Source organism: Antechinus flavipes, chromosome 2 (genome assembly GCF_016432865.1).
Source record: "Antechinus flavipes isolate AdamAnt ecotype Samford, QLD, Australia chromosome 2, AdamAnt_v2, whole genome shotgun sequence".
NCBI lineage: Eukaryota > Metazoa > Chordata > Mammalia > Dasyuromorphia > Dasyuridae > Antechinus > Antechinus flavipes.
In genome coordinates, this window is record NC_067399.1 from 449,660,426 (window position 1) to 449,675,677 (window position 15,252).

The 15,252-nt window shown below is 40.4% G+C and overlaps 1 protein-coding gene across 1 annotated transcript in view; it reads right to left on the reverse strand.

The window, feature by feature from the left end:
- The window catches only part of KIAA1755 (KIAA1755 ortholog), a 72,992-nt gene that overhangs the window by 34,452 nt on the left and 23,288 nt on the right, over positions 1–15,252 (reverse strand). The window contains 3 exon segments of the mRNA XM_051979348.1: positions 3,707–3,830; positions 9,574–9,756; positions 11,459–12,884. Coding sequence (XP_051835308.1) covers positions 3,707–3,830; positions 9,574–9,756; positions 11,459–12,884 — 1,733 coding nt within the window.

The following is a 15,252-nucleotide window of genomic DNA, read 5'->3' on the forward strand; positions in this document are numbered from 1 at the left end:
TCTTCCCCTAGATTTTCCATCAGGTCTTTAGGCTGATGGGGTGGGCAGCCAATAGCTGTTGCTTTTAGAGTTGGGGCATTGCCCAGTATTGCCTGTGGAGAAAGGCCTGTGAAGTAATTGGTTACTCCCTTTTCTTGGGAGGAAACATGTCTAGACATGTGACTCAGGTTCTCTAAAATCACTTCTAATGAGACCCAAAAAGAAAAATAGACCATCCCACACCTTGGTAAATAGAACCAGATGCCAGAGCCCACAGGCTACCCTGGGAATTCTTCATTGAAGAGAAACTCTCATTACCACATGGGAACACGGATACACACAAGAACATATGCTGACCCAGAAACGTGTGCATGTTCACATATACATACACAAAGCTAAACCTTCAGAGACATACACATAAGTGCATTCTAGCTCGTGCCCACTGAAACACAGACCTGAGCAGATAGATAACAAATATGTACAGACTTCCATGTACAATTCAATCCAATGCTCATTCATTAAATCATTGGCGAGCCAGTGGTGGATACGATAGAGACCCTACGATAGAGATAGGAAGACAGACACATGCAGTAGGCAAGACAGTTGGACACTCACATACATGGACATACACTGATTTTTTGGTGGGTAAAGCCGGCTCTCTGTGTTCATGCCTCCAGCTGCAGAAGCTGGGAAAGGATTGTTTGGCTGTGTCTTTGATAATCATAAGCCTTCAGAGCCAGAAGATCAGATATTCCAACCTTATTTATAGGGGAGGAAACTGAAACCCAGAGAGGGAAGGTCTCCCTGTGATTTAACAAAAATCCAGGCTGAAGCATCCGTCTAGCTGAAGGATCTCATACCACATCCGCTTTGTTCCTGAGATCATTTCTCAGACTGAAGGTTCTCTCGGAGGAGTTCTTATAACTTTACTAATGTCTATATAATGTGATGTGAGGGGCACCAAAAAGATCCTTGCTCAGAAATTTCTCTCCCACTAATCTGCCCTGCTTAAAACTGATCAAGAGATCCCTTGTTGGATTAAGGAATGGCCAGTGAACATGCAAATATGGTACCCAGATAAGGGAAGATATCAATCCAGCTGGCATCCCTTACCCGTAGCACACAAGCTGACAGAGGCAGGGCTCCGATGTTTGGAGGTAGCAAGGGGACCTGGCAACATGCTGAAGATGTGCATTCTGGCCTGTGGGAAGGAGACCTAAGTTGGGCCAAATACCCAGATTCTCTAAGGGGAGCATTTACCTGATGGGTTGGCGTGGTTGGGGGTGAGGATCTTCAGCTTTACAGATAGGAGGCTGGGGAAGAGCAGCAGGTTACCTCTGCCTAAGCCCTTACCCTGACACAGGACAGCCATCAGTCAGGGGTAAAAATCCCTTTTCTTTGCCAAGTTGGATGAAGTGATTTCAAATAAATCCAGCAGATGGCAGCAATCTCTTCCTGGACATGGTCCAGACTGGCCCAGAGACTGTACCATGCCCCCTCCTCTATTCCTGAATCCCTGCTCCAAATAGCTGATTGCAGAAGCAAAGCTTATTAGCCTGGAGTATTTCCATGGCCTCGTGGAACCTGCCAGCTCCTGTCCTGAGTCTCCCAGCAAAAAATCCTGGCCAGAGGCCATGAGCCTTGTGACCGAAGCCTGAGACAAGAAGGCTGGGCCCAATTCATTGTGTGACCTTGGACAAAAATTTTCCGCTTTCTGGGTCTCAGTTTCCCCTTATGTCAAATGAAAAATTAGACTAAATGACTTCTAAGATCTCTGTCATCTCCGACATTTTATGTTTTAAGTTCCAAAGTTGCTTTTTGTTCCATTCCCCATTGGGTCCCCCAAAGCAGCTTCTGCCATGGAAGCTAATAATGGTTGAACTCCTCCCCCTGGTTTTTGAGGATCATTCAAATCAGGCCCCATCCTTTCCATAGCGAAGATCATAATCTCTTCTATTTTTCAGAGACATATGGGCAGTGTAGTGTGGCTGGCAAACAGGATTAGGGGGCCAAGCTCCACTTGCTGCAATGGATCCTGGTCAGACCACAGCTTAAGTGCCGTGTCCAAGACTGGTGCCATCTCTGGGGAAGGACACTGGTAGAAAGATGGAGAGTGCCAGAGGGACGGTCTTAGGAACTCACCCTTAAAGCAACTGAGCTGAGGCATAGGGGAGGGGAGGAGAGAAGGGATATGATCTTAAAGTAGACTTAAGAAGGTTCAGGATGCCAAAATTCTGTACAGGGAAATATGGAACACACAAAGCAGCAAAGCAAGGCAGCTTCATTGAAGGGACAGTTTTAAAATATGAAGGGCAGCCAGGGAAGATGACAGAAGGTGATGTCTGGTTTATTGGGACCCTGGAAGAATTGGGTGAGCCCCTCTAGGGCCCTGCAAATAATAGGGCATCCTCACCAACCAGTGGTTGGTAGGTTTCCACAGGTGGACTCAGTCTGAGCCTGGGAACTAGTACGGTCACGCAAGTTGGAAGGAATTTTTGGTTGGTAGGAAGAGGGACTTTGGACCATAACTGCTGGACTTACTTTGGCAGAGTAACTCAAGGGCTTTGAACTTCCTTGGAGTTCTTCATTTAGTAAGGCAGGAAGACAGCTATGGGGGTCATTAGAGAGGGGTCAAGAGAACTGTTTTCAAACATTTGAAGCCTTGTCATGGGGGAGAGGGCCTAAATTTGCCAAGAGGGAGATTTACTTTTGATACAAAGAAATTTTTTTTCATAACCCCAAAGTAGAGGGGTCTGTCACAGGAGGCCCTTCATTTTTTCAACCAAAAGCTTATTGACATCCTTGGTATGAGGGAAAGTGAATTTTGCTCAGTTAGGGGTTGATTTGAGAACTCTTCCAATTCTGAGATTATGTGGATCCATCATGAGATTATGATTATTCCCTTTTTACAAGTGGGAAAACTGAGGCTCAAAAAGGAGAAATGATTTTCAGAGAATCTGACACTAAATCTATGCTTTTTATTATCCTCCCCTCTCTTCCTCCTCCTCCTCCTCCTCCTCCTTCTCTCTCTCCCTCTCTCTACTAAGTTAAGCTCTATTTTCCTGCAAGACTCAGCTCAAGTATCATCATCTTTATGAGGCATTCATGGAAATCTAAGGTATCCCTTGCTTTTTTCTTCCATAGTTTTTTTCCCCTTATTTCTTAAAAGGGGAATTCTCAATAGCACTCACCTTGTTTTAATTCTAAACTCACATCTTCAATTGGCTATTCCAATTCAGACAAGTATGATCCAAGCTGAAGTTTTTTTCTTTCCCCCGGCCTTTTCATTTCCTGACTTCCTTATGTCTTGTGGGGATAGAGTTGGGGAGGGGACCATCATTTACTCAGGCTTGAAACCTAAGTCATCTTTGACTCCTCCTTTTCCCTAATTCTGGACTTCATAAACTATCCAATCTAACCCTTTCACAATAGATGATAAAACTAGTCCCAAAGAAGGAAAGGTATTTATTCATGAAATTCATGAAATAAATAGTTGAGGGAGATTTTGAACTCAAGACTTTTGATGCAGATCTAGGACTCTTTCCTTATTAACCATAATACCAAGTCCTACTGATTTTTGTCATGTCACGTATGTGTGTGTGTAGAGAAGTGAGAAGAAACTAAGAGGTTCCTCTGGCTTCTTGTTCCAATCCCATTACTGACTTGTTGTGTGCTTTGTCCATCCCATGCACATTGCCTGATTTACAGATATCACCCACTGCCATACCTTGGGATGGAGCACAGATAGATGAGAAGCTTGGTGACTTCTCTGGCTGAGCACCATGGTGCATCCCACGCTGAGCCACTCGCAGTCACCTGGAGCAACCGCTTCCCTGTCTTGTCCTGGCTACCTGGGCCAGAAGAAGTCAAAACAGAGTTAGTTGTTTTAGCTTACTTGGTTGGAGAATTAGTCTAAGAAGACTCAAGTCTTAGGATCATCGATTCTAAGATTTAGAACTGGAAGGGAAGCTAGAAGGCATTTAATCTAATCTCCCCTCCCTCTATTTTACAAAGAAGGGAACTGAGTCCCAGATATATTGAGTGGTCTTCCCAAGGTCACACAGGGAGTAAGTGGCAGATATGGGACTGATCTGCAGGAACATGTTGATCTCTGACTGGAGAGGACACATTTAGCTTCATATTGTTCCAGGAAATGAAATGATTTTGAATCCTGGGATAGGGAGTTAATTACAAAAAAGGGGAGTAAGTTTCACTCTAGTTCTTAGTTATAGATTGGAAGAGAATGAGAGAGCCATGAATAAATGAAAACAGCCCCAAAGGGTATGATTAAGCATTTCCTGATCCAGCAAACAGATGTGATCTCTTTATCTGCTGTCTGATATACCATAGCAATTTGTATCTCTCATCTTTTGCCTTGTAAAGATCTGTGTTTCTATATCAGTCTTCTACTAAAACATGGCATCTGTGGATCTTCTACTAGATCAAGGGAAAACTTTGTATCCCATGCATCAACATTGAGCTCATCGCAAATGTTTGGGAAATATTTGTTGCATGGCTCAACCCAGAGAGTACTTCAACTGACCACTAAGATCCAATCAGTGACTATAAACACTTTAAAGACAGGTTTTCAGTTTGATTTTTATATCTCCAGTTTCTATCCTAGTGTTCAATACATATTGGGTACTTAATGAATGCTCATAAAATTCAATTGGATCAATTGATTTCATTTCTAGTCTCTTATAGGTCTTCATACTTTTTTTTTTCTTCTCCCGCTCTACCACATTCTTCACATGGTAATAGAATCACATTCCCTAATATTGCTTTGGCTATTCTTGCTCAAAAGTTTCAGTGGCTCCCTATTATCTATTGACTGAATTTCAAACACCTTTATCTTGACAATTTAAGGTCATCCTCAACCTGACACTGCCTTATACTGTCAGTCTTGTCTCATGTTATCCCACTTCCTTCACACTATACGTCAACTAAAATGAACTCCTTCCTGTGTCCCAAAAATGGCCTGTGCTATCCCCACCAGTTTCCTAGAGTTAGCATGGGAGAGAATGTTGGTATAGTGGGAAGAGTGCTGGCCCAAGATTCAAAGTGCCTGGATTCAGAGCCCACCCCTGTATGATGTTATTAAACACACCATTTAATATCCCTGGGACTCAATTTCCTTATCTGACTAGATGACCTCAGATCTCTTCTAGGTCTTGTAATCTTATGACTATGAATATTCTCTATTCTTGCCCTTAGTTTATTGAATTCCTACTTGGCCTTTTTAACCTAACTCAAACACCAACTTTCCCACAAAACTTTCCCTGATCCCTATTCCTCTCTTTTAATGTTAACCAGACCACCGGTTCTGCTTCTAGTCTGAGCCTCAGAGCATCATCTGAAGAGCTGTCACTGAAGAATCAGCACTCTATCCACTGTACTATTTAGCTGTATTACATTGTACTTTGTTCCTCCCTAGTATATTTACCTTAACATTGGCATTGTATATTATGGTAATTTATTTTTATAGTGTAAACATAAATGTGAACTCTGTGAAGACAGGATCTGTGTTTTATCTAAATGTTTTCTCTCCCCTAGCACTGAGCACAATGCTCTACACATAGAAATTTAATAAACTGAATAGATGCTTTGTATTTAATAAATTTTGCTGAATTGAACTCAAAGACAGCCTCCTTGGTGGCCAAATTGGGGTACCATATTTTTTTGGAGATGGCTATGAGTGTCCAGACTAAAAAAGCCTGATATCTTCTCCTCTGGGGAGTTTGTATTCTAGGCAGGCAAAGAATAAAAACCAGTTCTGTCTGAAGCACTGTGATAGCCTGAGAATCAGGGGAGGTGTGGTGTGGGGGACATTGGGGAGGGAGAAGGAGCAATTTACAGGCCTTGCTTTCTATATTTATACTTGCAGATTTTCAGTCATGAGATTCATGTCATGTAATTTCCTGTTCCCGAGAAGACTGCAGCGTCTGTTCCCATTATCCTCCCTGTCATGAGGTGTTCAGCTTGGAAGCCATCAACACCCCATCTGTTCAGCCAGCAAAACTGCTGTCGGGCCCTGACCTTTGTAAGCTGCCCTTGGTCTTCTTGGCTTGGCTCCCCTCCACGCTGCTGGCCCTCCTCAATAGGGGCCATGGCAGGGCTGCCTGACCCTCACTCTGGAGCTCGCTCTCTCCCCTCCTCCCTTAAAAAATAACCAGATCTTTGAATTATAGAATATCAGAGCTAGAAAAAAACCTTAGAACAATAATAATCAACAGCATCTCTAAAGAACTTTGTGGTTTGCAAAGGGTTTTATAAATATTACCTCATTTGATCTTCACAAAAGTACTGGAAGGGAGGTGTTATTATTATGCCCATTCTACAGAGAAGGAAACTGAGGTTTGGAGAGGTCAAGCATCCAGGGTCACCCAACTAATCGGCGTCTGAGGAAGGGTTCAAACCTAGATCTGAGTTCCACACTTAGCACACTACACACCATGTTCCCTTGTTGGCAAGAAAACAGAATATCAGAGCTGAGGAAAACCTAAGAACACAGACTGACAGAAGGGGCAGTGACCACACTTCTGGAGGCCTTTAAGATTTATGAAGAGCTTTCTTCATGACAGCCCTGGGAGGCAGCTGGTAAAAGGGTTATTATTTATTATTTCCATTTTGAAGATGAGGAAAATGGGGCTCATACAGGGGGGTGACTCATAACACACAGTGGTTGGCCTGTGGCAATTTAGTAAATGTTTGTTGATTGATTGTACAAGGTCCTATGTGAAGGAAGCAGCAGAATTAGGACCCTGGCTCACATTTCCTGACCTCAAGTCCGGGGCTCTTGTCTCTACAACAGGATGCCTCACCTAGAAACAGAGAGTAGGCTAGCCAGAAGGAGCTGCGGGCGTCATTTAGGGCAATGCCTTAATTCTGCAGAGCAGGGGAGACTTTCCAGACGCACCCAGCAAGTGATTCTTCATTTCTAAGGTCAACATTTGTTTCACTATTCTATGATGTCTCTTTCTCTCCTTTTTCTTTCTTTGTCTCCTTCCTCCCCTCCTTCTGTCATTTCTTTCTTTCTTCCTTCCTTCCTTTCTTCCCTCCATTCCTCCCTCCTTCCTTTTTTCCCTCTCTCTTTCCTCCCTCCTTCCCTCCATTTTTCTTCCCTCCCTCCCTCTGTCATTCTCTTTTCCCCTCCTTCCTTCTTTCCTTCCTTCCTTCTCTTATATCTACCAACCCTTGGAGTTATTCATGTATAAGGCAGTAGAATGTTAAATCTATAGCTAGAATCAAATTCTGTCTCAGACACTGACTAGTTAAATGATTCTAGGCAAGTCATATAACTTTTCCGTGCCTTAGTTTCTTCATCTATAAACTGGGAATAATAATAATACTTCCACCTCACATTATTATTATTATTCTTTAGTCATTTTTCAGTTGTGTACAATTATTTGTGAGCTCATTTGGAGTTTTCATGGCAATGATACTAGAGTAGTTTGCCATTTCCTTCTCCAGCTCATTTTTCTAGATGAGGAAACTGAGGCAAACAGGGGAAAATGATTTGTAGACACTAGCTGTATGACCCTGGACAAATCTGAGGTCAAATTTGAACTCAGGTCTTCCTGACTTTACCCCTGGTTTTCTGTTCACTGGGTCACCTAGTTGTCCTCTGCCAGCTAGCTATCCCTCACAGTATACAGGGAGGATCAAATAGGGTAACACTTTTAATACACTTTGAAAATTTTAAAAGCATCACACAAATGTTACTGTTATTACTGTTTGTCATTTCACTTTGGTTTGGGGAAAGGGCATAATAGAAAAAGTTGCTGGATTTAGAATCAAATGACTGGTGTTCAAATTCTGCCTCTTATCTTATCTATATGACTTTGGCCAAATAGTTTAAACTCCCTTGGCCTCATGTGTAAAATGAAGATGTTGAACTAATTGATCTTAAAGATCTTCTAATCTAATGCTAGGATCTTTTGATTTTGTAATTCTTCTGCCCACTTTGGTGTTCCATGACTTATGGACATTAAGCATTGCTGGAGATTTTTGGTCAGTCAACAAACCAACAAGCAGCTCTTAAGCACCAACTATGTGCTGAGGATTATAATGAGTTATGCTGAGGATATAAAAACAAAAACATGGTCCCTATTCTGGGGGAGCTCAAATTATGCAGACAAAGTTCTGAAAAGCAGGCAGACTGTGATGACAGAAAACATAGTTTTGGGGGGCAGGATTTTGAACTTCATGACATCAAGTCTAGGGCTCTGTCCACTACATCCCCTTGGTTAGTTGATTAAAGAAGGAAAAAATACCATATCTTTCAATGAAGGTGCCTAGGAATGGAGTTGGCAATTCATTCTGTGGAGAAAGGGAGAAGGTCTAGAGCAGTGGTTCTGAAACTTTTCAGTTCAAGACTTATTCAAATTCTTAAAAATTATTGAGACCTCCAAAGAGCTTTTGTTTATGTAGGTTATATCTGTTAATAGTTACAATATTAGAAATTAAAACTGATGAAATTTTAAGATATTTATTAATTCATTTAAAAATAATTGATTTGTTACATGTTTATAAACATTTTGTATATATATGTATATATATAGATATATATATATATATTTTCCCCCCTAAGGCAATTGGGGTTAAGTGACTTGTCCAGGGTCACACAGCTAGGAAGTGTTAAGTGTCTGAGGCCAGAATTGATCTTGGGTCCTCCTGACTTCAGGGCTGGTGCTTTATCCACTGCACCACTTAGCTGCCCCTAAAAATAATCTTTTAAATGAAAAAAAAACCCTCTATTTTCCAAAATGTTAGTGAGAAAAGTGGCCTTGTTTTACATATTTTTGCAAATCTAATGTTTGGCTTAATAGGAGACAGCTGGAATCTCATTTCTGTTTCCATATTCACTCTGTTGTGATAGGTTATTTTGGGTGAAGTGCATGAAGGAAATCTGGTTTCATATAGATATGTAGTTGGAAAAGGGAAGACTATTTTAATAGGGAAATAATATCTTAGTATTATTACAAAAATAGTTCTGACCCTCCAAACACCCTGTTTTGAGTACATTTGAGGTTTAAGGATTATGCTTTGAAATACACTAGTCCAAAAAGTAATCAGAGGTCTCACTGAGGCCTAAGATTCCATGAATCTTAGAGATTTTAGGTCTTATAATATAAGTCTCTATTACTATTTGCCAAGCCTTGTGCTAGGTGCTGAGGCATAAAGATGAAAGACCCTACAGTCCTTATAAAAATAAGAGAATAAAATGTGAATAGGGAAATAAAAAACTCCAAATAAAGTAGTCTGGGAGACTTGTGGAAGCAATTTTCAACAAGAAGATCAGAGAAGGCTCTAAGATTCCTCTTCTGTAAAATAAAATCACTTAGACTGCCTAGGCCTTAGTCTCCCCATCTATGAAATGAGGGGGTAGGAATGGATAGTCCCTAGATCCCTGATCTTGCAAGAGATGTTATCTGAGGTGGGTCTTGAAGGAGGGGAAGAATTAGAATAGACAGAGGCAGACAGGCGTGGAAAGGCTTCTTGAGGGCATGGAGAGGGCAGCATGGGAGAATAGCTTCCAACCTCTGTCCCTACTGCCACTTCCCTTGCCTCCTTTGTCAGCAAGTGGACCAGTACCTGGCAGACAAGCTATCCCTGAGAGTAAGATCTCAGCTTTCAGATCCCAGACATGGAGTGGCTGCTCAGAGAGGGAAAGTGCAGAGTCTCTTTCTTGGAGGTTCATCTTCAAACTGGATTTAGCACCAAAACCCTGGGTGGAGGAGGCTTCCTGGGCAGATGCTTTGGTCTGACTGGAGCCAGCTATGTGAAAGAAAAGGGAAAAAAAAGCATTAAGTTTTCTAGCAAGTCTGTTAGAGTAGGTAGCTGCTTCAAGGAGAAAGTATCTCTCTTTCAATACAAATGGATGAGTATGAATTTTTAAAGGAAGCTGCTTTAGCAAGTCGGCATTGGTCTCTGTGTTTTGTTTTGGAGTTGTTTTTTGGAGGGGGGTTTGGGGAGGTTTGTGCCTGAATGCTGAAAAAAAGAACTGCATGGATGCCTTTCTGCCTGTGGAGGGCAGCATGATTTGATAAATGCAGGTTTTTGAGGGATTAATTAAGGGGTTTATACCATCCTAATCTCTCTTCACTTCTGGCCAGAGCTTTAGGTTTCTCAAAATCCCCTTATTATTCCCCATTGAATTCAGTCCTCATCGTACCCGGTGTGTTATAAGGATTTGGAATCTGGAGATCTGGGTTCCAATCCACTTGCTTGTTACTTTGTAGTGAGGCATTATGGTCCAGTAAATAGAATGATGAACTTGGAATCAGAAATACCTACTTCCAAGCTTGCCTCTGACACTTAAATATTAGCTGTGAGGCTGTGAGCAAGAAACTAATTTTTCTGTGTGTGTGTCAGCTTTCTCATCTGTAAAACAGATCTCATAGTACAATCATAGGTTTGCAACTGCAATAATTTCAGAGGTCAGACAGTCCAACCTGTTCATCTTATGGAAAATAGATTAAGCACCGACATTGGAGTCGAGGAAGACCTGAGCTCAAATCCAGCTTCAGACATCTCCTAACTGTGTGATCATAGGCATATCACTTACTCAGTTTGCTTAACTAAAAGTGGGGATAGTGTCTTTAAACTGGCATAATTGATTTTTGACTAAATCAGAAGCTTTTAGTTATTACTTTTCTTTGTAAAATGCTCACAAACCATCCTTTTAATAATATATTATAGAATTTTGCAACTAATAGCAATTCAATTCACTGGTTTGTAGTTTGCAGATTCTATCTGCTTTCCAAACTATAATGTGTCTAATCACAAAGACTTCCCATTCTTTTTTTTTTCTTTTGCACTCTCCCCAAATTGGTTTAGATGGGACCTATTTGAAAATTTTATTTTATTCATTTTAAAAGTAGGATTTTTTCAATAAACCCTTACTTTTTAGCAAAATAAAAAATAAAAGTGGGGATTAATTAATAGCATTGATCTCCCAGTGTTTTGAGAATCAAACAAGATAATATTTGTAAAGTGCTTAGCATAGTGTTTGTCACATAGTAGACACTTAATAATTATTCTTTCTCTTTCCTTCCCAAAACAGATAAAAGAATTAAATCTGGACAAGGTAATGGGGCTTGGCTAAAGTCACACAGGTAATCAGTAACAAATTTGGGATTTGAACACAGATCCTTGGGCTCTCTATATACAGTACTCTTTCCACTATAATGACACTATTGTGAGACTCAAATGAAATAATGTATGCATAGCTTAAATTCTATATAAATATTAGCTCTCACTTGTATAACCCTGGCCAAGTAAATATTTCTAACTGTGAGCTTCATTTTTCTCATCTGTAAAGTGGGGGGATAGGCGCAGGGGACCCTTAAGATTCTTTTCATTCCTAAATAATCTGTACAAGAGGAATGATAAGTATGTTTCCACCAAGAAAGGCTATTAGAAAATTCTCTTCTTGCCTTCCATAGGGTCCCTTGGAGTTGCTTATATGTGGTATTACCTTTTCCCGAGGATTTTGCTCTGCTCATTTTGGGGGAGTAAATAGAAGACATGATTTTCCAGGGTCCATTATGCAGGTGTGTGATTTTCTCTAGGGGAGTAGGATTCTGTGAAGAAGGGGATTGTCTCTGTCCTTTCAGGAATGAGAATTTCTGGCTGGTTGTGGGGGACCCTGACTTAGAGAGAATTCTACCAGAAGCAGCCGGGGACTTGAGAAGTTTGAGGTAGCATTGTAGTCCTGTCTCTTCCGTTCTGCTTTCCTGGTGTACGGCTTTGTGAGCACTGGCCACATGAAGTTGGGGAGAGGAAGCACGGCAGGGGCTGCTTCTGAGCTGTGGGTTACTTAAATGCTTTCCAGCTGCAGGCTCCAAAGTCTGTTCATTTTTTGAGCTATCTGCTTCTTCTTTGATGGCAGTCATCAGACCAGAACTGAAGCTCACTGGGTTCTGAAGAGCAGCTAAGTAGGACTCCCTGAAACGACACCTAGAATTCTGGTACTGAGAAGATCCACTGAGCTTTCTTCTCAAGCATGGTGTACAGGGCCCATCCTCAGAATTCTCTGGCTTCCCACAAGTCCATTTTTCAGACCCTGATGGGAAAAAAGAAGCCCCATTTACCACTGATGGAGATGGCATCGTTTGAGTATGAGATATCATCTGATCCTTCAGTGGTTCTTTAGTATCTGAAGAGATGGCTTCATTGGAATTCATTGTTGACTTAAGTGGAGAACATGCTCTCCTCTCTTTGGAAATCTTGAGTAGATCTACATAATCCCCCTCAAGGTTCTGGCTGATCATCTCATCCATGCTGGGAGCAGCCAATCTATAAGATTTCTTCCAAGATCCTGTTTTTTCCACTTTGATGAGTCCTGGATACTTGTTCCTAGTTGATCTCCAGGATCCTGTATCTTTATTATTGAGTACAGGCTGAGAGCTGGCTGTGCTGGGGGGCTTTGGGTTGCTACTGGACATTGTCTGAAGCATCCCTCTGGGAGCACTCAAATCTAGTGCTTCCAACTGGAGAGACACTTGAGAGAGGGAAGGCTCAACCACCATTTGGGGTTTATTGACAAATTTGGGGGCAGTTATTTTTACCCAAGGCACTGGAGAAACTCCCTTTTCTGTGGCCACCAGGCAACTATGCAAGGGCCCTCTCCCAAGGTCTTGGTTGAGACCCTCTAGCCATTCCTTTGTGAATAGAATTGGGTATGATGACTCAGGAACTGGTCTTTCTTCCACATATCTTAAGTCCTTGGAAAGGCATTTAACCATGATGCAGACAGACTGTTCTTCATGGGGTTCTGCCTGTAGGTAGAAGTCTCCCTGACGTAATAGGAGGGGGTTCAGTGGTGCGAGGTGAACCACCACCTCTTCCCCAAGACATAGAGGCCAACCGGTGTGAAGGAACAGGCAATGTGAATATGGAGCCTGAGGGGGGAAAAACAATGAGAATCAGTAAAGCAGGAACTAGGAAATTCTGAGCTGGAGTTCATTTCTTCTATTATTCATATCTAAAAGAAGCTTCCCCAATATCTGCTGGCAAATCCCAGTCTCTTTGCATATGTAAAAACAAACTGAAAACAGACTTTGGGGCACAAGCTAAAGAAGCTGCATCACACATGAAAACTGATCAGTAAAAGCAGAGGAAATGGCCATATAGATGCCCCATAGCGAGTCAAGTTATTTTATCAGTCACATATATTACCCATGCAAGTGATTCTTTATGTGATTTCTCTAGTTATGTCTATTCCCTGCATGTGTTGTCCAACTCATTTATGATATGGTAATCTAGGGTAGAGAGTACATCTGTATCTATGAGGAAAATATTCCATATTTTGTTATACTTTTCAACTAAATGCCTTTTGATTTGAACTATTATGTCCTCTGGTTAGTATGGCAAAGTAAATATATTGATTGTGTATTTGATTTTACTTGACTCTACTTTCAAAGATGAGCTACTTTTTTGCGGGGAAATGGTAGGTGATAATAGTAATAGAAAAAGAAAAAAAGAAACGACCTCTGACAAAATGTGTAAAAATACACATAAGAGAGCAAGAGGAAGATCAGCAGGGGATATATACAAATGGTAATTTTGTTATTATTGTGTTAAATCAAATATACACTCCCCCAAACCCTGTATACAATATAAGTTCCCAGTTTTACACACAATCCTCTTTTCTGTTCTTTCTATATTGAAACATTCGTATTTGTTGAGAATATTTGTTCATATTTGTAAGGTTCATAATAAAAAAGGAATTTTTTAAAAGAAATATACTGATGATAATTTATAAACTTTGAATCTGAGTGGATGCTTGACTCAAAAAAGTGCTTTAAACCTGGTATAACTTTCTTAAGGCCCACATGTGAGAGGAATCTAGGGCATGTTATCTTTGAATGCATGGCTAAAGAGTTAGAATTTTATTCTGTAGAATAGAGTTTCCCAAACTTATCTGACAGTGGACTATTTTACACTTGAAATGTTTTAATGGAACCCATAAATTTTGGTGTACAGATGGGGCTGCAGTCCAAGGAATTCCCTATGATGAAAATGATTTAGAGAAATTCATGATCAGAACAAAGAATGTTAAACTTGTTTTTATGTTTCCTAATAGCAATGTGTAATAAATATTTTAATTCTTATATAATTTCATGTTTAATATTTTAGATTAAAATATTACTAACATCAATATTTTCTCTAAGAATCATTATTCATATTGACTTGGATATAATTATATTTCATCTTTACTTCTATGAGCAACACAAGATATTACCATATCACTTGCTCACTTTAGTGACATAAGGCAGAACCACAGCAACTTCTTTGTAGTAGAATATAAGCTATTTGAGGGCAAGTACTATTTAAATTTTGACAATGTGTTTCTGTTGTCTATCACAATGCTTAGTCTATAGTAGAAGAAATTTGTTGATTCACTGCTTCCATAGTTATAGGACAGAATCCATTCATTATCCTATTCTCTACAATGAATATTCCAAAGATTCTCATCCTTCCTTAAACTTCCCAAGGAAGACCCTCTCTCATCCTCTCAGAAGAGAGCCTTACCTCATACTTAATCAAAAAACCTAAGATTATTTGCCAGCTTTCCTCATCTTACATCATTTAAACATCTTACTATGCTCTTCCTTTATCCCCATCTAATAAAGAGGTGGTCTTCTGTATTTTCTACATGTGCCTTTCATTTGATTCCAAACCCTCTTGACTTAAGAAAATAGTCCTGATTATTTTCCCCACTCTCTCTTATCTTTGATTTCTTCCCCCTTCTTCCCTCATCTTCCTGATTTCTTTCCCACATTCCTAAAAACATGTTCATGTCTCTCACATTCTTCAAAGCTCTCATTTGATTTCAGCTTTTCCTACTTATAGCTAACTTTTTTGAGAAAGCTATTTACACTTGATACCTTTATTTTCTTTCCTCACAATCTCTTCACTTTTCTCTTTTGACCCCAATTGAAAATGTCTTTCAAAACAGGGCAGCCAGGTAGTACAATGGATAGAGACCTATTCTTGGAGTCAGAAAGACTCATCCAGCCTCAGATCTTTACTGGCTATGTGGTTTAAACCTGTTTGCCTTGTTCTTTTAATCTACATAAGGAGCTAGAGTATACCAGTATCTTTGTCAAGAAATCTTCAACTAGGATCATGAAGAGTTGGATATGACTGAACAACAAATGATCATTATGACATAGTAATAATAAAAATAAAAAATAGCTGATATTTGCATATCACTTTAAGGTTTGCAAAGAACTTTACAAATATTTCACTAGAGCTCCACAACAA